General features: G+C 40.5%; 1 protein-coding gene across 6 annotated transcripts in view; it reads left to right on the top strand.

The window, feature by feature from the left end:
- The window catches only part of KCNMA1 (potassium calcium-activated channel subfamily M alpha 1), a 763,138-nt gene that overhangs the window by 720,161 nt on the left and 16,796 nt on the right, over positions 1-26,181 (top strand). For all 6 annotated transcript variants that reach the window (XM_082611009.1, XM_082611010.1, XM_082611008.1 and 3 more), the window contains 2 exons: positions 5,906-6,019; positions 11,187-11,317. In XM_082611009.1, coding sequence (XP_082467135.1) covers positions 5,906-6,019; positions 11,187-11,317 — 245 coding nt within the window. The remainder of the gene's footprint in view (positions 1-5,905; positions 6,020-11,186; positions 11,318-26,181) is intronic.

The following is a 26,181-nucleotide window of genomic DNA, read 5'->3' as shown; positions in this document are numbered from 1 at the left end:
TGGCTCAGGCCTCAAACTTGCCTGCCAAGCTCAGCACATGAGAAAAGAGAGACCATCACACACAGAGGCAAGGCAGCATGGAGCACGGTAATCCTTGGGTTCTGAAGTCAGACTGTCTGGCTGTAGCCCCCAGATCTGCCACTTACCAGCTGGGGTGTTGGAGGAAGTTATTTGACTGCTCTGAATCTTATTTTCTTCATCTACAAAATAGTAATATTAGCAGTTCCTGTACTTACAGGGTTGTTATGAGGAATAAATGAGGTGGCCAGTGAAAAAACCCTTAGCACAGCTTTGGCACGTAATAAGGAGGAATATGCCATGGAGACTTAGAGGAGGCTCTGGAGCCAATTTACCTGGGCTGAGATCTCGATCTGCTCATTCCTAAATGTATGCGCTGGGTCAAGTTGCTTAACTCTGCTGTGCTTCAACTTCCTCATCTGTAACATAGCAGTATCTACATAGGATGGCTGTATGAACTAGAGTTAAAACATGCGCAGATTTTAGTACATGCTGAGCACTCGGTAAATGTTGGATTTTACTATTTTTTCCTTAAGGTTCTACTTAAGCCTGACTTCTTCATTCTCAGAATTACCTTAGTCAATCTAGATCCAGAACATTCTTGCCCTTGCTTTGAGTTCCACAAAGACCATGACATTGAGTCTTTCTCATCTTCAAATGCACTCACAACTACATTACCCTGGACCCCTTTTCTAACCATGCCCTCTGGTAGATCTTATCTGAGTCACAGCCTCTCTTTGCCTGTAACCACAGGTGCTCCTTGGATGCTACGTCTGTATGCATGCATGCAGCAGGTACCCAAAACAATTACTTTAAAAAATGAAACCTTAGTGATCTTGTTATTCCCAAGCCTCTTCTCCTTGAACTTCTTAGGAATAGGTCAAGTGCTTTTGTTAAATTCTTTCATGTGAAGCCATCCAAACTGAAATGCCCTTGTCGAATTTAACTATAGGTCACTTAACCTTCCAATAACTTCCCTGACACAGGCCAAGTGCTGCCTGGCATTGAATAACCAATCATAAAAGAGAAAATCAGATGCTACAGCTTTTGTTCAGCTGAACCCAACAGTGGTGATGGTTGAGAACGCACATTCTGGGAAAGAATATAGAGAGCAGTGAAAACCGTTTCAAAAGCCCAAGAAACAAAAGAAGAAAGATTATGTCCTTAAATAATTAAAGGAAGTGGGAAATTAGGTCTAGAAAACAGAAGACTCCAGAGAGTCTGCAGTTGCTATAAGGCATTAAGAACCTTTCTTTCATGAAGACTGGACACCAGCTTTTCAACATACCTAAAGAAAATCCTAGCCATCCAATATCCAAAACACTCCATCCTTAAATATTTTAGGCTGTATTTTTATCACTGGATTGACCTGATTATTTCTACCAAAATATATCCACACTGCTATTGCCTTCCCATTAACTTTCCAGGATTTTTCTCTATGTGAAAGTTCTTTTAAAAAACTCTACCAAAAGCTACCTCAGGTCTTTATCCATAGGGAAGGGGGAGGCAGTGGATGCTGTTCCTGGCCAGAATATTTATTGTGTACTGAGTAAAACATTAACGTTGGTAGTCAACATTTTCAAGTATTTTTCTTCATACCACACATTGTACTAAATGCTTTAAATATACTATTTCATTTTATTCTCACAACTGCCCTGTATAGTGGGTAATTCTAGCTTACAGACAAAGAAACAGAGGTTTGGAGAGTCTGTGCTATGCTCATGGTTATGTGGTTTATAAATAGATGAGCCAGAATTTAAACCTAAGACATCTGACTCCAAAGCACATGCTCTTTGCTCTTCCGCTCCGTTTCTTCTCTGTGGTCCAGGCATTTTGTAGACAACCTGGGATGTTTAAAGAAATAGAAAACCCAGTCTTTGACCTAAAGTTCTCCTTCAGCATACAGAGTGAGCATGCTTGGCAGGGGGCAATGTTGGGCCCATTTCTGCCTGATGCCAAAGGAATAGAACAAATAAAGTAAGCCCATCCTATCTGCCCCTGAAGATTGAAATGGGGAGGAGTTTTCAGTGTAAGGGGTTCAGGTAGTCTTTAAAGTTATCTTTAGCCCAAAACTTGCCTCCCATGTCCATGCTCAACAGAGAGGAAAGAGAATCCATCTAAAGAAACAGGAGGCCATCTTGGTAAGAGCTTGGGTTGTAGTTAATTAAACTTGAATCTTTTCCTGATTGAGAACTTCTGATTCCATCTCTCCAATGCCAACATTCTTCATCATCTCTTCTGGCAAAATAAGTGGTTGTTTCTAAAATTAACTTCCCGAGTGTTAGTTCAACTAACAGGAGGAGCGTTTCCCAGTTGCGCTCTCCTCTAGCTGTAGATCAGGGTCCCTGGAGGATATTCCATGTGCCAGCACTTGCACATGCAGAACTGAAGCACTGCTTTATGTAGAGGGACTTAAAATTCAACCAAAGATGCACCCACAGCAGCTAACAAAGGGATGGGGAGCAAGACCATCAGGGACCTGGATACCATTTAGACCTGCCCCTTTATTAACAGCTGCTATGGTGAATGGGGTAGATGCCATCAAATGGCACCAAAGGCCAGACTGCCTCTTCTCTTTGGAAGGAAGGTGCCTGATTTTCTGTTCTTTCCAAGGCCACTTCGGGAATCTGGGTCTGCTCTGCCGTTTCAAGCCACAAGTTTCCCATTATAGGATCTCTAAAAATGAAACAATGCTAATAAATTCTGTTCCTCTTTAACACAACTCTTCAGGAAGGGCCAAAAAAAGATAAAATCTATTTCTGTTATCTTTGCCTTTGCTTATAAAAATGTGTGGCTATAAAAGTAGCAAAATAAAAAGTGACATTATCATTGCTGAAGTTTTCTTTCCAACAAAATCACCCCATTCTTGGGATCCTGTGTAGGAGAGAGAAAGACATTTAATGGAGAGATGTCTTTGGACATCCACCATAGTTTGTCAGTTGCAGATGCTAATGGAACCAGGCTTGGCGACTGAAGGGGAAAATGGAATTTGAAAGCAAAATGAAAGAGGCCTATGAGGCAAGCATGTCATTTCTAAATGAAGGTTTCATGCAAAGGAATTGAGTCTTTTCACAGCTGAAAACGGAATCTTTAAATAAGATAAAATAAAAGGATGCTTTGGTTTGTTGCCGGTTCTATAATGAGATACAGTTTTCCTAATACCGTGTGACCTGCATTTTTACCTGTTTTATGGGTGCTAGTCCTTGACATACAAACCCATATTTTCTCAAGTCAGCATTTGATGATGGATGTCAAAATACAGGTCATGTATTATGCATATAGCATTACCGATTTAAGGTGTTTACTTGTCAAGTTGAAGAAATTCAAAAACGTCACATCCACTGAATCTGCACAGCTGTCACTTGCAGTTTTTCATGATTTTGAATGAAACTTCTGATGAAAACAGTTTAGTTTTCCCCCTTCACTATTCTAGGGGAAGAAAACAGCAAGCATTTCAATTGCGTGTTCTTGGTTACATGGTTGGCTGAAAAACACACATTCCAAAATTTAGAAAGATGGACACTATACTGTCATTCAGAGTTACTTACCCTGTGCACAGGGTATCAGTATAAAGAATAAAATTAAGTGCAATCAGGGAGTGAATGGTAAATAAAACTTTTTTTTTCTTTCTGAAAATATGACACTCTGATGAAATTTATACACAGGAGAGCAGAAAACAGGAAAACTCGTTTATATTTTTCTGGCATTTCATGCATGATGTACTTCCAAAGCAACAGGCAATTATGAACACCTGTCATTTCATTCCTGGTAGATAAAGATTCACACATACCTTCATGCCAGAAACAACCCAGTCTTGTCGCATTACCAGAGAGAGTCACTAATCTATCTGGTCACACAATCTTTGGAAATTTGTTCTTGGAAACTTGGCAAGTGACTGTATCTGTAATTCCCTAATCCATTGATAAGCCCAGGTAGCCATCCACTACGGGCAAAGAAGAGAAAACAAAGAGAACGTGAACTTCTGTCTGCCTCTTCTATAAGGTGGGGAAGGCAATTGGGCATGGCGGCCAGTGTGGAGCTGGCGGTGCCACTTGCTAAGTGGCAAAATTTAATTTTCACCAAAAGAATGTATGAAGAAAATAAATGTATTGTGTTTATACAGCTATGTACCTCCTTAAAGAGGCAGCCATTTGGCCTAGCTGGGATGCTTTCTCACCCTCCCTAAACTTGAAAATATGGTTGGGCCAAGCTCATTCTAATATGTATTGAGATTTGGGTCTGAGACCCAAAGAAGCCCAAACTGCAAAAGTCAGAACAAGTAGGCTACTCTCCAGTTTACTGTGCCCACATCTACCTTATGGAGTCTGTGTCAAGCACACTGGGAAGTTCAAGGGTCCACTGTAAGCAGGTGGCATATGCAGCAGTCAGGATGATTTCAGCTGCAAGTAAAAAAAAACTCCCCAGTTTGGCTTAAGCAAAAGGGAGGAAAATAAATACACACACACACACACACATACACACATATATAAAAATATATAGTTGGGGCTCCCCTGGTGGCGCAGTGGTTGAGAGTCCGCCTGCCGATGCAGGGGACACGGGTTCGTGCCCCGGTCCGGGAGGATCCCACATGCCGCGGAGCGGCTGGGCCCGTGAGTCATGGCCGCTGAGCCTGCGCATCTGGAGCCTGTGCTCCGCAACGGGAGAGGCCACAGCAGTGAGAGGCCTGCGTACCGCAAAAAAAAAAAAAAAAAAATATATATATATATAGTTGTACATATATTGTGTGTATATACATAAATATTTAATACATAATACAAAATACATAAATGTATATAAACAGACATTATATATAATCTAATTATTATGTGTATAATATATATAAAAGCTCATTACTACATTTTATATTATAATCTCACTTATAAATGTATAAAATCTCATGTAGTAAGAAACCCTGAGATCAATTGGTTTTGATTCTAGGGCTGGTTAATTCAGGAGCTAAGGACAGTTCCTCCTATCATTCAGTCTTTTTATCATTCACTTCAGCCAATTCATTAAGTTGGCTTTGTCCTCAGCGGGCGCCCATCCTAGTTACAAGATGACTGCTACAGTTCCAGGTACTACAGACACAAAAGCAATGTCCAGTGAATCAAAAGAGAATCTCTTCCCATGTGATATTTTTTAAGAACAAGGAAACATCTCCTCAAGCGCCCAGGCCCATGTCCTCCCACTTCCCCTTGGCCAGAACCCTGTCAAAGGCCCAGGTTTAAGTCCCTCACTGGCAAGAGAATAAGTAATCGATTGGTTTAAGATAACAGTCAGGATAGGTTAGGCTCTGCTGTGGTAACAACAACGACAAAAACAACAGTAAAACAAGTCCCAGTGGCTTAAAGCGACAGAGATTGATTTGTGTGTCAGAATGCTTTGTGTGTCTGGGCTACTGTCCAGGGCTGCTGCCCAGCCTTCACCTCCACAGTAGCCTGTGTTCCCACTGTTGCCACAGCCTGGGAAGAGAGGTGGCAAGTCAGATACTTGTACCAGAAGTGATGATATGCGTTGTTCTGTTTGCTTTTCATGGGCCAGGGCATTTCCTATGTCACGTGGTCATATCTAACTTCAAGGAGGCACAGAGGTACGATCCTCATGTGTACCTGAAGGAAGAAGGGAACAAAAGTCTGTGAGCAAGATCAATAATTGGTGTAAAGACTGGTTTTTAGGGAACTGTCAAAGTGGGTTAGAATTTTTTATAATGGTCTCCTACTTCCTTCTTCTGAAAACAGCTCATCAGAGTTTATCCTGGGAGTGCTAATCTTTGACTTGTAAATAATGCATATGGTACTTTTTTATGGTGTACATACACTATACTTTCATCATTTCCAAATTTTCCACATTTCTGATTTTTCTTCTTCCTCTCTTTCCTTCCCACTAGGGTTCACACCTCCAGGAATGGACAGATCCTCTCCGGATAACAGCCCGGTACATGGGATGTTACGCCAGCCCTCCATCACAACTGGGGTCAACATCCCCATCATCACTGAACTAGGTAGGAGTGAATGTCAGCTTTGGGTGGATGTTTTTGGTCCTCTTTTCCAACCATGCAGGATATAAGGAGGTTGGCCTGAGTCTTAGCTCTTTCAGTGTGGTAGGCTCTAATGGGGTTTGTCTGGGGGGAGATTGGAGAAGGGTATGGGTATATGACAGATGACCCAAGGGAAAACTGATCTATCTTTCCTCTGAGGTGAATAGATAGTTTCCTTCCGCTGGTCACTGTTTTCAAAGGAGCATGAGATGAAGGGTTTGAGATTGGGGCATACATTAGGGAAGCGGGAGGAAGGGAGGAAAGGTATGGTCCAAGGATTTTTTCCAGTGATTCTCATTGGAGGCATCTGTGGAAGGTCCCTCCCTGGAGGTACAAAGCCTCGGGTCTAAGCCAACCCCATTTTGAGAACTGCGTAGAAACATTGGGCTAATATGTGATAATTTTACATTTCATCTATTCTAGTTGAGCTTTTCAGCTAAAGGCCATTTTCAGTGACTGCCACTCTGGTCCAAAAAATGATGGGGTTTTGAGGGCCATGATCATTGGCCAGTGGGATCCAGCTTTTAACCTGGCCATGGCACTCCCTGCTACTATTTGTGAATTTGCAAAACTGCTATGTGGTCTCTTCCCCCGAAGATAAACACTAACTACCTGTGGTCCTGGGTCCCTTTACTTTAGAATGTCTCCTCTGTTATTCCCTCACTCTTTTCTTTTTCTGTACTTTCCTCCACTCCCTTTCCCCAACCCTTAACTGCTGTATCCCATTAGCTAAACCTGGCAAGTTGCCTTTGGTATCAGTCAATCAGGAAAAAAACAGTGGGACGCACATTCTAATGATAACTGAACTGGGTAAGAAGCACTGTTTTCTTTCACATCAGTATCTCCTTTTGTTTTGTGGTTCGTGTTTCCAACCATCATCAGCTTGTTTTTTATTTCACCGGCTGTAACGGAAAGGCTACCCCATGGCACTGCTTTGAATGTGTTTTATTTGTGGCTCTGGTTGGAATCGACTGTCTTGTTCTAGCCTTCCTTAATGATTTTTTCCCCACACAGCATCAGTAAACCTTTGATCACACCCATCTGACCTGGCAGTTGTTTCCAAAGCATCTTTGCTCTAGTTCATTTTCTTTGGCTTGGGCCTTTTTTTTTTTTTTTCTTCCGTGTGTCCCCCTGCTCCCCTCCCACCTCCTTCCTCTATTCCTCTTTCCAGCACACTGTCAGTTTGACTGACATGTCTTCACAGCTCTCAGAGGAAGTCAAGGGAGAAATATAAAAATTTTAAAATAAGAAACCTAAGACGGTGCCTTCCCTCCAGCTGTTTATTTTCCTTTATTCTGACTTTATTTGCCTTTTTTTCCTACTCAGCCCTTTCTCAGAAGCTCTGGTTCTGAAGCCATAAAAGCAGCCAGCTCGTAGGGGACCCTTTCTTACTAAAGCCAGGTCTTAAGAAAGGATGCAAAGGATGAGCTTAGCAGCCACCAAGGCCCAGCCCTGCACTCTGACCCCCACTCCGCTGGCCCAGAGCCCTCTCTGGGAGATTCGGAGCAGACTCATCTAGAAGATGAAGCCCTGTGGTCGTGACGGCATTTGTCAGGCTCTTCCACAATTCCCCATGACTTGGTTAATAACTCTATGAAAAGCACCCATCAGCAGCAGGTCTCAGAACTGGGGACTGATCTTCTAAATAGAGAAAGCAAGTGCTGCTCGATGGAGGGTAGATCGAGAGGTAGGAATCATCTGCCTTCAAATAGCTCACAAATGAAACTAACATGCCATTTTCTTGGCCCCAAAATATATTTCAAAATAATAGAGCAGGCTTTTAACACAGTAATCTTGCTTGCCAGGTGTCTGGAAACAAAGGAATACATTGTCCACCATTCAGCACAGCATTATTGTCGATGTAGCTATCTATCAGGACAAATTCACTCAGGTCAAGGAGTGCCACACTATTGTCTGTTTCCAACAGTAGGACAGGTGTCTTTTTCATGTTTAGAGAAGTTGGCTAAAAGCGTAGGCTTCTGGATTGCTCTTCTCAGAACCTTAGGGTGGTAAGGGACCCAGGGAGCTTGTGTGGCCCAGACTTCTGGTGGGAAAATTCATCCAAACATCTCTGTCCCAGAAAACTTCAGCAGCATTTCAGTATCACCACTGCCAGGAATTTCTTTGTCTATTTGGAATTCATGCGCTGCCAGCTAACTGGGATATCTTTATTTGTGACTAGTAGAAGAGAAAAAGCGTGGTGCCCCCAATCTGAGGCAACAATTCAAGTGTTCAGTTAGCATAACTGAGTCTCCTGAAGCCTCTGTCCCCCACCAGATTTCTTTTATGAGCTCAGGGAACCTTCCGTGTGTTCACATCACCCTCACCTTCTGCCTGAAGCCCAATTTTCCTACTCGTCATACTGTCTTTAGCACTCAGACCATCATCCTCTGACCACCTCACCTCCCCCATCCCCACAAATATTTACTGTTTACCTACCTGTTCTGAGATGTCTTCTGCATTACACTAGGCCAGTAAAATGCCTTTTAAAAAACACAGGTGGCTCAAGGTCAAACAAGTTTTTTAAACTGTATAGTATATTCCAGTCTTCACGCACTTGGGGAGTCCCAATTGATATTAGTGGGTCCAGGCTTCCTAGAAGTTCCACAAGAAAGAAATCTGTTTGAAGCTATTTAACCTGTTTCCCAGTTGTATTTGATCACAAACATTTTGGGGTGACTGTTTTCATCACCTCTTAGCAACCACATAATTACTGTCCCGTGAAATAGGTTTCGGGTAACACCGGCTGCTCTCCCTTTGAGACTAGGTAACCCAGAACTCTGGCTCCTGCCTTGGAGTTCTTTCCCAAAGACTCGAATCCCTAGCTGGCTGACATTCTCCAGTCATCTGTCAAGTCTACCAAACCCTCCCCGTCGTCATGAGAAGAGGTAACCGACACTTGCTTTAGGCAGTACGCCCTCCTCAGCTCTTACAGGTAGTTAAAACCAGGTGCCTCTGCATCTTGTCCCAGGTTCACATTTTCCCATTCACAAAGCAGGAAGACTAAACTGTGGCCCACAGCATGCTTCTGGGTAAATGAAGGGAGGAGAGGAAAAGCTACCGCATGACCCTGGCAGGATCCCTGAGCAAGGCCTTATTTACATGCTTCTGAGAGGGGCAGAGGGAAGCTGGGAATTTTCATAGTGTAAACAGAACATGGACAGAACGTGAAATCACGAGAGCAGCTACCGTTTATCAAGGTGCCGGGTCAGGTTCACTGAGCAGAATCTCATAGGAGCCTCCTGACAGCCTCAGGAGAGCCACTAATGTTTCCCCCATTTTACAGAGAGAAACTAAGGTGTAGAATGATAAAATGCTTTGCTCAGGGGAGTTAGTGACAGGGCCTGGATTCAAAGCCCAGTTGTCACATCCTGGGTTTTGCATTTTTACTAGCCTGTAGCTCAAGCACTGCGAGGACAGTGGGGACCCAAACATGATAAACGTTGGAAGAACAGAGAGCAAAGATTTTCCCCCATTAGGATCTTTCTCTAGGGAAACAAGATGGTGTCATTTAAAAATAATTCCATGGGCTTCCCTGGTGGCGCAGTGGTTGAGAGTCCGCCTGCCAATGCAGGGGACAAGGGTTCGTGCCCCGGTCCGGGAAGATCCCACATGCTGTGGAGCAGCTGGGCCCATGAGCCATGGCCACTGAGCCTGCGCGTCTGGAGCCTGTGCTCCGCAACGGGAGAGGCCACAACAGTGAGAGGCCCGCGTACCGCAAAAAACAAAACAAAAAAACAAAATAATTCCATACCCAGCCTTTTGTCCTATTATTTATTCTGCCTCATACAATAAACAAACAAAAGTTAAAAAAAATAACAGGGCTTCCCTGGTGGCACAGTGGTTGAGAGTCCACCTGCTGATACAGGGGACACGGGTTCGTGCCCCGGTCCGGGAGGATCCCACATGCCGCGGAGCGGCTGGGCCCATGAGCCATGGCCGCTGAGCCTGCGCGTCCGGAGCCTGTGCTCCACGGCGGGAGAGGCCACAACAGTGAGAGGCCTGCGTACCGCAAAACAAAAACAAAAACAACAACAAAAGAAGTTATCCCAAAAGTTCCTTACGGAAAAAAAAATTAATAACTCTAGGAAAGAGAATTAGCTGCTGATACCTTTAGAAAGGAATCAGAAAAAGGAAACCTCACCTATTCTTTTCCTAAAAGCACCATAATTATTCCAGAAATCACAAGCGCTCATCTCCTCCCCCACCAACTTTCCCCGCCTTACTTGCTCTGCAAAACTGATAATTTCTGATGCCAAGATGGGAATGGAAATTAATTTGTCATTTAATTTTTAATAAGTTAAAGACATCTCGGTGACACAACCAATCAGGCTGCACGTGCGTGCCAGAGGAGTCCTTGAGGAATCCTCAGATGGAAATGAAATACAACATCAAATGCTGCGTCTGCTTGAGCTGAAGCACATAAAAGATTGAGCTGTTTAGGAGGGGAAAGGGAGAACGTGGGCATCCCCAAGCACCTCGGAATGCAGAGCAAATCTTTGTCAGCAAGCAGCCGGAGACAGCCAGGGGTTCCTCCTTTGTATTGAACAGGACTTGTTGGGTTTGGGCCTGGATTAAGGGCCAGACACCAGGCACTACCCAGACCCATCCCCCCACCCCGGGCAGCTGTGGATGGTGCCGGAGGGTGGATTCCTTGCTATTTGCCTTTGCTATGCTCCCAGTCTGTTGCTCTTCACTCTCAATAAATTGCTTTCTTTCCCTTGTGGCTAAACTTCCCATCCCAGCATGGCTACTCATGGCTCCTCATCCTTAAAATATGTCCATCTCTCAAAGGACTTAGCTACCAAAAAAATGCTTCAGAGTGTTTTTCGTCACGATCTAAAACTATACCAAAGAATTGACCAGCACTGTCCACCAGCTCCACCAGCCTGCCGTGGAGCACGTCTGCTTGACGTCACTGCTCTCCAGGCCTGGGAACCTTGAACAAGCACCTCGGAGCAGTCCGTTGAGTCCCACCGACCCCCACCCTGAGCTCCATCAACAGCTTCTCCCATGCTTTTCTTTCCTTTCCAGTGACTTCAGTGTTTCTAAACCAGTAGCCTGCTCTTTCTCTGACTCTGCTGCCCGCATGTGGCCTTTTGATCTAATTCTTCCTTTACGCTTTTCCTAGTGAACGATACAAATGTTCAGTTTTTGGACCAAGACGATGACGATGACCCCGACACAGAGCTGTACCTCACGCAGCCGTTTGCATGCGGGACAGCGTTTGCCGTCAGCGTCCTGGATTCACTCATGAGCGCGGTGAGTAGGTGGGGGACACGGGGACCCAGGGACAGAGCGCCTCCAGCCTCCAGTGCATGAGGGGCATGGGCTGGAGCTTGAACTACCCTGGAGAGCCGAACCACACCAAGCTCGCCGTCTGGAAGGGGATACTGATGTTATTTAAATTAGCACACAGATAACCGTCTGATTATAAATTCTTGAAAGTGCAAGGAAGGCTATGAGTAAACAGAGGGAAGCACTTGATGTGGTCTCGGGATCAGAGAAAGATTTCTCCAAAGAAAGAATATATATTTTATATTGCTCAAGATCTGAGCAATAAAGATGGGAGATTTTATGGGGAAGAGAATCCCCCAAAGAAGGACAGCAAAGGTAAAGGCCTGGTGGGGAGAAGGGTACCTGACAGGCTCAAAGAAGGCAAAGAAAGCCTGGGTTGCTGGACCTCAGTGAGAGAGGGGAAGGGGAGGACAAGGCAGAGTTGGACCCACAGGACCTCGAAACCCATTTTCACGTTTTTGGTCTTTCTCTTAAGAGCAGTGAGGAGGCGTTGAAGGGTTTTAAGTTGGCAAGGATGTGATCAGGTTTACGTTTTGAGGGGATTGCCTGCGCAGCTTTGTGGAGGATGGCTCAGGAGGCAAGAAGGCAGCGGGAAGTCTGAGTAAGGGGCTCTCGTAGCGTGGAGTAGGGTAGAGCCCTTGGGGCTGGAGGAAGGTGGATGGGTTTGAGTGGTGTTTGTCGGTAAAATCGAGAGGACTTGGGAATAGATTGCATATGAGCAAAGGCGGAAGAGGACAGAGTGTCAAAGGTGTCTCCTAGGTCACTGCCAGTCACTGAGATTCAGTCCTGGGAGAGGCGTGGGTGTGAGGCAAGGCCTGGCCTGTTCTCTGCCCCAGTGAAGGCGCAGAATGGTGGCAGAGAGAGGAGGGTGGGCTGGCCCAGGGATCCAAAGCATCTTCAGTTTCTTTTATAACTTGATATGCATCAAACAATCAAGGCATTTGTGTTTTCACTTGTGAGACCAAAATCAAATGACAATTAAAAAGTAGGTCCCGTCTTAAAGAAGCCATCGTGAGCTACAAAAGGCAAAGCAGACTAGAATGGAGATTATGAAGTGTTCCCACTGAGTGGCTTTATTTATTGTATTAGAAAAGTCTTTTTATTTGGGAATTCTCAACTTCGCTCTTTTTATAAATACAGACATAGGCTGGATAAAAACTGACCTTTGAAGAACCCACAAAAAAAGAGTTTTACTGAATCCATTAAAACCATAAACGTAGCCCAGAGAGTTTGTATACACGTATATTTCTTCAAATGCTTAAGAAGGCTATTCTCAAAAAAAAAAAAAAAAAAAAAAAGAAAAAGCAGGCTATTCTCCTGCATGTGTTAAACAACTGATATGCTAATTATGCATTATTCTCATCTGTTCATTAAAGCTAATCCCAGAAGGACCTCTATTTGAGGAAAGAAAAAGCATAAAGCTTTTTAAGACTAATTTAGGTTATTCTATATTCCTGAATGTGGTCCAACTACAAGCATATCTTAGTGAAAAATCAGAATTATAGATTTAAAAATAAATATGAAACAACATTCATCTGAATTAAGGTTGACTGGGCTTCATGCCATCCCACTGCTTGCCAAGCCAAGAAGGAGAGAAAGCAGTCCTTACTGAAGGCCGTCTTGCTTTGCCAGGGCTCGTGACCTTTCTGATGGTCTGAGGATACTGAGCCTCACCTTTCTACCTGCCAGTGATGTTGGGCTTAGTTTGGGCAAACTCCCTAAGCAGGCCAGAGGGCATGATGGAAGCAACAGGATGTGCTTATTACAATGCTGTATTCTCTGTAATAGTCCTCGCAGTCTCCAAGTCCACTTTCAAACAGATTTCTGTAAGTCATCTCCTCAGAAGTTTCATTTTATTTCTGATCCTAATCAGACAGATTTCAGAAGACTGTTCTCACTAAAGGACGATGAAACAGTTTATAGTCGATTTTTTTTTCAACACTGTAAAATACTCGAACCAAATTTTTAAAAATCCAAACTTACAAAATTGTTTCCACAGATCAGACATGCCGTATATTCCAGGTGGGACCAGCTACATAATTTGAAAGCCTACTTTTTCATAAGTTACTAAGAATTTCAAAAGGATGACAGCAGAGCATTGAACCAAATGAGGGCCTCTTCTGAGCATGGGCCCTGGGTGACAACACAGGCCACACACCCATGAAGCCAGCCCTGGTTCCAAGGAATAAAACTGTTTTTAAGCACCAAAGCACTTCACCTCTACACAGTCAAGGGGGCACACTGTGGCCATAGGGTGGGAGTGAGTGACACATCGAGATCTGAGTTGCACCATTCTCTCTACAGCATCACTGTAGAGAGAAACTCAGCTGAGAAATCAAAGTAGATTGGTTTGACATTTTAAACAAAATCTGTCTCTAATCTCCTTTGAAATGCAAACGAAAATGTTTGGGAGAAGGTGGCTAAGGCGTGTATGAATACAGTAGTCTGCTAGCAAAGCAGCACTTCTCAATTCCAGCCTGGGAAAAAGCGGTATCGGGAATCTAGTAACCGTCATTGTCATGATCATCAGCAGCAATAATTTATTGAGGGTCCAGAACTGTACAAAGTGCTTCATTATTATTATTGCAGACAGTATTATTTTGGACAATAATGTGAATAAACCTGCTTCAAGTGTTGAAGCAAGACCTATTTAACGGATCCACTGTTGTGACTTCTCAAATCATTACTCAAAATGCCTATCCACTTATTCCAGGCTTTGTCTTCATTGTCTAGGATAAGCAAGTCCCACAGTGAGGTCTCAAATTGGATCTGGTTCAACAGACCCAATTGGATCTAGACCTTCTGATTACTTGTGATTTCTTGGCATTCCACCCCAACCCTAATTTATGAAAAAAATAGGAGATTATCTCGTACCAAGGCAGTAAGTAGAAGGAACTAAAAGCGTTGGCAGGAATATAAATTGAGAAAGTGAGACTCCAAACAGCGGGAGCTGGAGGTAAGCTTCCATCTCAGGCATTCGCTTACAAGCAGTATCACTACATCCACACGCACATCTCTTTAGATGTCTGTGGTCTCCTTTTTCTAGCACTCCTTCCCAAATTGCCATTTAATCATGTGTCTAAACACTCTCTGAATATTGTCCTTCATAATTCAACTCCTGCTGCTCACTGCTTCATTTGTGAAGAAGAATAATGTTTTGATTCATCACATGCATTCCTAGAACAGCTAGGGATGTTACAGACATGGCCTCCTGGCTTTTTCCTTCAAATCAACAGCAGAAACACATGATGAGAGGGAATAATTATGCTTATGGGTATATGCCTCTAAAAAGAAGAACACAAGAAATGTATTGTTCAGAATGATCCAGCTTGATGCTCATACACACATGAAAAAGATGAAAGGAAGCCTCTTGGTAAAACTGGCTCATGAGTATTTAGATTTCTTTCCCACACAGCACCCACTTTCCCCTACCCTCACCCCAGTTTGAGTTCTCCCTGGACCCTCCCTAGAAAGAAAGAATTATTAGTCAGGGACTCAAGAGCCAGACTGCTTGCATGTGGATCCCAGCACTGCCACTTACTGGTTGTATAACCTTAACCTCTTTGTGCCTTAGTTTTCTCATCTTTAAAATGGGAATAATAGTAGTACCTACCTCATAGGACTGTTGAGATGATTGAAAGAGTAATGAGTGCAGCGCTTAGCACATGGCCAGCTCTATATGCATTTACTGTTATTGATCAACACATTATTGGGCACTTAGTAAATGCCAGGCACTATTATGCATGCTGGGCATCCAGCAGTGAAGAAGAAAGATAAAGCCCTCGTGTGGTTTGAACTGTCATTCTAGTGGGCAGTCACTAGGTAAGTGACAGTAACTATGTCAGTGGGTTCCTGAATAATATCAGATAAGGGTAACTAATTTGAAGACCATAACATAGTTTGAATGGGTGTGGAGACCTATTTTAGCCACAGTGGTCAGAGTAAAGCTGTCTTAGAAGGTAACTTGGAAGCTGACACTGAAAATCAGAAGAGAGCAGCTGGGGGTGAGGGTAACTAGCTTTCCAAGGCAGAGAGCTGGGCTCTCTTCCAGAAGTAACTGAACTTATGTTGGTAAGACTGGAGAATAGGACCATCTGGAAGATGAACCACATGATTTACTCTCTTAACTGTACTTGCATGAAGGGCTGAACCCTTGAGGTGCGTTACCGAGAGGGCTGAGTTCTCAGGCAGCCCAGTGCCATGTGACATCAGTTACATAAACAAATTCTTCTTCTGTGGCTCTACTGCTTACACTCCACTCAAGAGCCACCATTTAGGCAGTCTAGCCCACAAGGAGACAGACAGTCCATGGTCCACCATGCAACAGATGAGCTAGCACCGCTGTCAGCCTGGCAAATGGACCCAGAATATGCCACCTGCTGTCACGTCAGGCCAGGCAGGCCCAGGATGGAAAAGAAAATCAAATAGTTCTCATCCCTCATGAAAGAAAAATACTAAACATAAAAACCTACACCATGAAAACTAGCAAATATAAAAAACGGCAGCTATGACATGGAAAATGACAATTTTAGAGCAATTATAAACGAAAGGCAAAGTGCCATTAAAGTTAAGGCAATGTTATTAAAAGATGTGTTAATTTTCAGTTAAATTTTCTATAAAAGACCAATTCGTTTAAAAGGCTTGACAGCATTAACTGTGAAACATAAGCTCTGGTAATTATACTTCAAAAAAATAAAAAGAGGAAGATGCTCCAGCGTGTTGGAGACCCAGGCGCAGAGGGGCCTCCGTGGAGCAGGCTAGATGGCGCTGCGGGCTCAGATTTCCCTGGTGTAATCTGCTGGTCCTTTCCCCAGCATTTCTGGGTTTCCTCAATGTCTGATATTCTGTCTACTTACAGAATCTGAGAATCCCCGAAGTTTGGAGGCTAAGGGGTCACACCTGTGATCTGGGCCAGCTCTCTGATATTAGAGCTGAGAATGCAGAGGCACAGGGAGAAAGGGATTTTCTAAATTGGTTGCACTGTTAGCTGGTTGTTCTTTTTATAAACAATCCTTTATTGAGTATTTGTTGTGCATTAGAATTCCACGAACTATCTCATTTAACACTATCCTGTAATCTGGGTTTTGTTTTGTTTTGTTTTGTTTTAATCCCTGTTATATGGATGAGGAGTCCGAGACCTAGAAAAGTTGGGCAACTTTCCTATTGTCATAGCTATTGAAAGGCAAAGCAGGGATTTTAGACTACAGCAGCTGAATTCTGAAGTCTATACATAGATCCCGGGGTGCCATGTTGCCATACTTAGATGATAGGCTGCCCTGACCAGATGTGGAACACTGACCTTAGCACTGGGAAGAGGTACTCCCATATTCCTTAGACTACACAGGTCTCTGGATCCCAGGCACTGAGCAGGACCCTGGAGAACTCCGTTGCCCAACAAACATGTGACACAGGAACGGCCATTGCAAAGGCCTCTAGCCAAAGCATCCCTGAAGGCTAGTCCTGCCAGGGTTGGAGGTTCTATGTGAGACTCCCTCACAATGCTTCTAGCACAGGCATAGTGAACATGGGCTATGGTAGGGCACAGAAAAGACTAGCAGTATAAAAGCATAGGAGGCAAAGGATCACACCTACGTATTACAGAATTCTGTGTTTCTTCAATCTAGTGTTTCCATTAACCCAGAAAAGAATTGTGCCTTCTGGGTCAGGTGAGTTGTAGAGAGGTTTATTCTAGCTGCTACATCCTGCACAGGAATAGTCTTTGATGATTGACATTTGAAGTCCTAGCACCTGGTTTGCCCCCATGATGCTGAAACAGTCACTTCCTAGGCAGAAAGCGCTAGATGTGATATTTAATTGCAGACTGCTCTGTACTCTGTGAGTGGTACCCTGGCCCCATAATGAAATGTGTGCCCTCCAAAGTGGCTGACTGGACATCCTTTTTCAGGAGAAGCATTGTCTTTCCACTGAGTTACTCAGATCACAAAGAGACCTTGAAACATGCTCAGGGCATACCCATATGCAGTGCTCAAAGTACTTCCCTGCAGCTGAATATTGGGGCATCAAAATGGGAGCAAGAGTGCTCTGCTAACAGACATCATTATTCTCTGCCACAGCAGGTACTGCGGCCCAAAGCACTGCTCCTTGACGCCTGCATGAAAAAAGAGAAAGGAGAGAGATCTGGGATATAGTCCCAGCTCAAGGGGCAGAGAATTGTGTTCAGTGTCATGAGTGGTTCCAGAATTTTTCAGGGACCTGTAAAATGCTCTGACCCACCCTGAAATTATACCCCTTGATGGGCAATTTTGAAAGTGACCCACTCTTGGAGTAGCGTACAATTTCAGCCCAAACCAAGATCCAGGGATTAGTAGGTGCTCAATAAATGTCAGTGACTGATTGATCAAAAAGATTATGCTGTTTCAGTGTAACTGATTTCAACACAGAAGGGGAAACATGTTAAGGTCAAATCCTAAAGATTTGACAAAACAATAGCCTTTCATGATGACCTTCCTGACTTACCGTTGCAGAGCAGAACTTAGAGTGTTCTTTGTTTAAGAACCATTGACTGTGTTTTCCTTAGACAATGTATTCATGTTCAGTTGGAAATTTTTGAAAGCTCAGATATATATAAAGAAGAAAATTTAAACAAACCATATTCCCAACACCCAAAGATCAGCATGGTTAGTATTTTGGTATATTTCCTTCCAGATGGGTAGATAAATATGGAATCACCCAGTTTTATATCTTGGTTTTTTTTCTTTTCAAAGTTATTATTTTTCTGAGTGTTTAATTATGTCATATTCTTGGGTATCACTGCAAGACCTCCATAGGACTTCCTGAGACTCAGACATATGGTTGTTCCAGAATCTATTTAAACATAATCTATTGTGGGGCATTTCAGGTTTTAATTTTTTTATTATAACAATAATTAACCCTGTGATAAGTATTACTGTACGTAAATCTTTGAGCAAGAAGCAACTTATTATCTTGAGATAAACTTACCGGGCTTTTAATAAATGTGAACATATTTAAAGCTCTTGGTAGACATTGCCAGATTATCCCCCAGAAACAATTGTACCAGTTACACTACCATCACTGGTGTGTAAATGCCATCTCTTGCACTTTAGCGGGCACTGATTATCATTTTCCTTAGGGGGCCCTTTAATTGTGTTTATGGTAGTTCTGAAGTACACATAATTTTAATTTGTGTGTATAACCATGTAAATGCATATTTTCTTTTGTGAATTCTTCTATAGTTTTTATACCTAAAAAGTGCTTGCTGAACAAGAGAACTCATCAGGTATCCTGAGATTGGTTAAATATTCAGCTATATTTTCATCAGGTTGTTTGTGGCTGTATTTTTTGCCTTTAACTATTTTATAGCCCTTACCTCCTTCTCCTCTCCCAACTTTATTGAGATATAATTGATTTATAACCGTATGTAAGTTTAAGGTGTGCAATGTTATATGCATATATTGTGAAATGATTACAACAGTAAGGTTCATTAATCCATCACCTCATCAGCAATTTTTTGTTGTCATTGTTGCTGAGAACTTTAAAAGTCTACTCTCTTAAGCAGTTTTCAAATATTCAATATGGTATTGTTAAGTGCGGGCACTATGTTGTAGTACGTTATGTCCCCAGAATTTATTAATTATATAACTGCAGTTTATATCCTATGACCACCTTCACTTATTTCCCCAACCTGTACCTCCTGCCCCTGGCAACAACCAATCTATTCTCTGTTTCTGTAAGATCCATTTTATTTAGATTTCACATATAAGTGAGAGTATACAATATTTGTATTTCTGCAACTTGTTTCACTTAGCTCAGTGCTCTCAGGATTCATCTGTGTTGTTGCATATGGAAAGATTTCCTTCTTTTTATGGCTAAATATTATTCCATTGTATATATACCACATTTTCTTTATCCATTCATCTCTCACTGGATACTAGGTTGTTTCCACATCTTGGCTATTGTAAATAATGCCACAGTGAACATGGGGTACAAAAGATATCTACCACTTTGAGATAGGTACTTCATGTCCTTTGGATAAATACCCAGAAGTGGAATTGCTGGATCATATGGTAGCTATCTATGTTTGTAATTTTTCGAGGCGCCACCATACTGTTTTCCATAGTGGCTATATCAGTTTACATTCCCATTAGCAGCATACAAAGGTTTCCTTTTCTCCACATCCTCACCAACACTTGTTATTTCTTGTCTTTTTGACAATAGTCATTCTAACAGGTGTGAGATGATATCTCACTGTGGTTTTGATTTGCATTTCCCTGATGATTAGTGATGTTGAGCATCTTTTAAGGCAGTGGTCCCCAACCTTTTTGGCACCAGAGACCGGTTTCGTGGAGGACAGTTTTTCCACAGATGGGGGCGGTGGGTGGGGTAGAGGGGATGGTTCGGGCGGTAATGTGAGCGATGGGGAGCGGCAGATGAAGCTTCGCTCGCTCGCCCGCCACTCACCTCCTGCTGTGCGACTTGGTTCCTAACAGGCTGCAGAGGGGTACTGGTCCATGGCCCCTGTTTTAAGGTACCTGTTGGCCATTTGAATATCTTCTTGGAAAAATGTCTATTCAGTTCCTTTGCCCATTTTTTAATCAAATTTTGGGGGTTTTTTTGCTACTGAGTTTTATAAATTCCATTTACTGCCTTTTTTAGAAATTTAGAATAAATATATTTTCATAGTAGAAAATATATAAAATAAATAAAATTATAGGAAAAGATGAAAATCAGTCAGAATTCTATTACCAGGAATTAATCGCCATGTAAAATTTGGGGGTACCAAATACATAATATTTTTATATAACTATAACATAATACTACATAATACTAAGTATTTATATAATACTAAATAGTTTTACATAACTATAACTATATCTGTGGGGATCTGCACTTTTAACCTGAGTTTTAGATCATAGTGTTTTTTGGATCCTGCTTTTTGAATATTTTAATGTTATGTCATGTAACATAACATGCTCTGAAAGCATAATATTAATATCTGTACAATTTAAGTCACATAAGTGTATCATTATTTATTTAATCATTACCATATTGTTGAAAAAATTTTTTTTCCAGATAACCAATTTCCCCTAAATCATTTGTTGAGTAAACATCCCTTCTCCATGGTGCATTATGCTTTCCTTATCATATTAAGAAATGAAACAGCAAACTTTTTTGTAAAGGGCCAGATGGTGAATATTTTAGGCTTTTGAGAGCCGTACAGACTCTGTTGAAACTACTCAATTCTGCCATTTTAGCATAAAAGCTGAAAGCATTTTAGTAAACAAATGGGCATGTCTGGGTCTCAATAAAACTTTCTTTAAAAAAAAAAACAGGTGGCAGTCAGGATTTGGCCCAAGGCCCTGATTTTCAATTCACTCTGGTTGATCTTCTAATTTTTAATATTGCCTACAATGTTTAGTTATAAACTCTTTAATATTTATTATAATATCTCAGAGGACACTTTTATAAACTGTTTCCAGAGGAAATTTAGCATAATTTTATCAAGTTTAAAAACATATCAACTCACTAAACTCACTAAATATCCTCTTGCTATTTCATTAATTGTTGCTTTATTATTTCATCCTTCTGTTTTTCTAAGATAAAAAAGAACAACAAAAAATTCTTTTAATACTTAGAATTATTTGCTGAAATTCTTTCATATTTAATAATAAAAGCATTTAAGGCTCTGAATTTGTCTCTGTAGCTTTGGCCTCAATCCATGACATTTTTATATGTCATTTTCAAACAATCTTTAATTTTTAGTACTTTGTATTCTGAGTTTGATTTCCATCTTGACCCACAGTTATTTAGGATACTTTTTTAAAAAAAACTTGGAAGTGTTGGGATATTTACTTTTGTACCTACTACTCTATTTATTTTTTAAATATAGACCATACAGCTTATACTTTATTATATATATTGAGATTTTATACTTTAGGCCATCGATCATACTTTGTAATTATTGTTTGGATGCTATCTAAAATGTTATGAAGTTTAGCACAAATCTACTAAATACCCTTATTACATCCTTCATTTCCTTATATTTTGGTCTCTTTGAGCTGTGAAAACAAGAATCACAATGATATTTCATATATCAATTTTACATATGACTCTCAGTCCATGTTTAATTTACTATAATGGCTAATTCGTTTTGCTGTCTATATTTCAGTTATAATATTTTCTCCATAAATATGTTATATATTTATTATAAATTTTAATTATGAAAATAGAGTTAAGTCGCTTAATGTAATATTTAAAATTTTTCCCTTTAAATATACTTTTCTTTGCCTGTTTTGTTTTGTTTTTTCCTCTTTATCTCTGAGACACCAGAGTTTGATTTTGGTTTTTGAACAAGTTTGAGAATCTTTGCCCTTTTATCAAATCATTTAGCTCATTTATGTTTAGTTATATAACCTACAATGCTAAAATTTTGCATTATGCTTTATGATTCTATAATTGTGTCTTTAATTATCTGTCTTTGGGTACATGGTCTGTATGCTTCTTTTCTCTAGTGATGTGAAAATTATACATTCTATTTTTAACTCTAGTTAGTGGTTACCAGACACTCTATAAATATACTTGAAACTATATTTTCTTAGTATTATTATCTAGAAAAATGTAGTAGCTCTTGATTCCTCCCTCTATAAGATCAGGGAATTTACATGTCTTAACTTTCATCCTCTTTCTCCTACCTCATTTTTCTGACTTTTAAAAATAATTTAATATTACTGTATTAATAGATAATTTTATGTCATATTTTTTCTTTCAAGAATTACTTTTGACATTTGCCTTCAGTTTTGTAGTAACATATCCTTTATTAAATTCCATGTTTTAATATATTTCACCAGCATTTTTTTTTTTTTTTTTTTTTTTGCCATACGCGGGCCTCTCACTGTTGTGGCCTCTCCCGTTGCGGAGCACAGGCTTCGGATGCACAGGCTCTGGACGCACAGTCTCAGCGGCCATGGCTCACGGGCCCAGTTGCTCCGCAGCATGTGGGATCTTCCCGGACCAGGGCACGAACCCGTGTCCCCTGCATCAGCAGGCAGACTCTCAACCACTGCGCCACCAGGGAAGCCCCTTCACCAGTATTTTTAAACAAAATTTGCTCATTTTTTAATTTTTAAAAGTTTAAAAAGATCTTGAAGGAAGATGATTTTGTTTCTGAGTATTTTTTAAATGAAGTAAATCCATAAATGCTTAGATACCTAGAGAAAAAATATTTCTATTGATTTCACAGATGATCAACAGTTTAGCTATGTGTAGAACTCTTGGAATAAATGTGTCCTTTCAAAACTCAGTTGATATAGCTCTTTCCTAGATAAGTCTCTGGCTAACCTGATCTTGTACATTTTTTCTTCCTAACAGCATTGTGTTAGGTCACTTTTTTCCTTTACTATTTTAAATTCAAATGTTCATCTAGTACAGGTCTAGGTGTTGGCTGCATTCACTCGGTGAACCATCTTCATCCTCATCCTCAGTTCATTCCTCAGCTCAGGACAGGTTGTATTCATTTGTTTCCTTGCTTGCTTGCTCATTTTTACCTGTTTGAATTTTGTTTACAACTTTCATTTGTGAACACTTGCTATTTATCAATTTGACCTCTGTTGTCTTTCCTCAACCAGCATTCTCATTAAAAAAAGAAAGAAAGAAAGAAAGAAAGAAAGGGAAAGGAAGGAAGGAAATCTCTACACATTTCTCTATGTAGTTGTTCAGGTGATTTTCTTAGTTTTAATTCCACATTTTTTGTGTGTGTGTATGTGTGATTTTCAGTTCTACAGCTTATTGCTTTTTTTATTGTGATAGGAACACTTAATATGAGATCTACCCATTTAACACATTTTTCAGTGTACAATACAGTATTTTTAATTACTGCTTCTTAACAGATAAAAATCTGGCCATTACAAGTTTAGTTACCTTTTAACTCTTTTTTAAAAACACCTTTATTGAGCTATTGTGAACATCATGCAATTCACCCGTTTAAAGTGTACAAGTCAGTGTTTTCTACTATAATCGCAGATATGTACAGCCATCACCACAGTAGATTTTAGAACATTTTCATTGGCTCAAAAAGAAACTCCATATCCTTTAGCTATCCCCACTACCCCTCTGTCTCCTTCCCCCCAGCCCTAAGCAACATTAGTCTACTGACTATCTTTATAGATTTGCCTCTTCTGGACATTTTAGATAAGTGGAATCATATAATATGTAGTCTTTTGTGACTGGCTTCTTTTACTTAGCATAATGTTTGGAAGGTTCATCCATGTTGGAGCATGTATTAGTACTCCATACCTTTTTATGGCCTAATGATCATGCATGGATATAACACATTTTGTTTGTGCATTCATTAGGTGATGGACATTTGGATTATTTCTACATTTTAGCTATTATGAATAATGCTGCTATAAACATCCATGTACAAGTTTTCATATGGACATATTTTTTCATTTCTCTTGGGTCTATACATAGGAGCAGAATTACTGGGTTATATGGTAACTTGTTTAACCATATGAGGAACTGCCAAACTGTTTCCCTAAGTGGCTGCATCATTTTATATTCCCACCAGCATTGTGTTAGGGTTCTAATTTCTCCACATCCTCACCAACTCTTGTTATGATCTTTCTTTTTTATTTTAGCCATCCTAGTGGGTGTGAAGAGGTATCTTATTGAGGCTTTGATTTGCATTTCCCTGATGACTAGTGATGTTAAGCATCTTTTCATTTGTTTGTTTAACATTTGTATGTCTTTTCAAGAGAAATGTTTATTCAAGCATTTTGTCCATTTTTAAATTTGAGTCACTTTTCTTTATGTTCTTGTGTTGCAAGATTTTTTAATATATATTTGGATACTAGACCCTTATGGGATATATGGTTTGCAAATATTTTCTCTCACTCTGTAGGGTTTCTTTTCACTTTCTGGATAGTGTACTTTGTGCACAAACAATCCTCAATTTTGATGAAGTTTAATTTACATATATTTTTTCTTTTGTTGCCTATGCTTTGGGTGTCATATTTAAGAATCAGTTTTCAAATCAAAGTTCATAATGATTTACCTTTATGTTTTCTTCTAAGTGTTTTATAGTTTAACCTTTTATATTTAGGTCTTTGATCCATTTTGAATTAATTTTTGCATATGGTGTGAGGTAGGGGTCCAAATTTATTCTTCTAAATGTGGATACCCAGTTGTGGTAGCAACATTTGTTTAAGAGACTATATTCTTTCTCTGTGGAATGGTCTTGGCACCTTTGTTGAAAATCAATTGATACACAGTGTATGAGTTTATTTCTGGACTCTCAATTTGATTCCAATAGTCCATGTCTATCCTTATGGCAATAACATACTCTCTTGATTATAGTAGCTTTGTGGTATATTTTAAAATCAGGAAGTGTGAGTCCTCCAACTTTGTTTTTTCTTTTCAGGATGGTTTGGTTATTTGGGGGGTGCTTGCAATTTCACATGAATTTTAAAATCAGTTTTTCCATTTCAATAAAAATGGTCTTTGGGGTTTTTATAGCCATTGCATTGAATCTGTAGATTGTTTGGGGGAGTATTGCCATCTTAAGAATGCTAAGTCTTCCAGTCCATGAAGTTGAGATGTCTTTCCATTTATTTAGATTTTCTTTAATTTATTTCAACAATATTTTGTAGTTTCCAAGTGTACCAATCTTGAAGCTCCTAAATTTATTCCTAAGTATTCTATTCTTTGTGAAACTATTATAATGAGAATTGTTTTAATTTAATTGTCTTAATTTCATTCTTATATTGTTCATTGCAAGTACATAGACACACAAATGATTTTTGTGTATTGTTTTTTGTATCCTGCAAACTTGCTGAACTCATTTATTACCTATAATATCATTTTAGTGTTTTTTTTTTTTTTTTTTTTTTTTTTTTTTGCGGTACGCGGGCCTCTCACTGTTGTGGCCTCTCCCGTTGCGGAGCACAGGCTCCGGATGCGCAGGCCCAGCGGCCATGGCTCATGGGCCCAGCCACTCCGCGGCATATGGGATCCTCCCAGACCGGGGCACGAACCCGTATCCCCTGCATCGGCAGGCGGACTCTCAACCACTGCGCCACCAGGGAGGCCCTTAGTGTATTCTTTAGGATTTTCTATTTACAGGATCATGTCTTCTGTGGATAGAGATAGTTTTACATCTTCCTTTTTGATATGGATAACTTTATTTCTTTCTAGCCCTGGCTAAGACCTCTAGTACTATGTTGAATAGAAGCAGTGAGAGTTGGCTTCCTGGTCTTGTTCCTGATCTAAAAAGAAAGCATCCAGCCTTTCACCAATAAGTCTGATGTTAGCTGTGGGTTTTTAATATATGCCCTTTATCAGGTTGAGGAAATTCCCTTTCACTACTAGTTTGTTGAGTGTGTTTGTCATGAAAAAACATTGGATTCTTTTTAACCATTTTTTTATTACGTTCATTTTAATTTCAATATCTTACATTTAAAAATAATTGAATAAGTTGTATGAAGGCAGCTTTCTTACCATCTGATCTTTTACTTGTTATAGATACTCTATATTTTTTTCAAATTGATTTTGATTCTAAAACAAATGCTTCCTAAATTTTTTTTACGTCTTCCAGTAACTATTTAACCAATCAAAAGAATGCTTTTCCTTTATATCTTAAATGCTGTTGCTCCCTTTTTAAAAATATTTATATTGGCTCTTTCTTTCTCTCTGTACATCGGAGCAAGGAGAGGTCTGTTTTTCAGTGTACGAGGTCGTGAATGTTCTGCCGTCCACATTTCATGCCAGTGGACTCCTCCCTGGGTGTTGATCTAGAAGGGTAATTATAGCACAAAGGCCTTTGTCACAGTTCTGTGTCCAGCACTCCTTCATTT

Source organism: Mesoplodon mirus, assembly GCF_964341445.2.
Source record: "Mesoplodon mirus genome assembly, chromosome: 2".
Taxonomy (NCBI): Eukaryota; Metazoa; Chordata; class Mammalia; order Artiodactyla; family Ziphiidae; genus Mesoplodon; species Mesoplodon mirus.
Note: the sequence above shows the minus strand (reverse complement) of the source record. Positions and strands in the feature narration are given on the sequence as shown.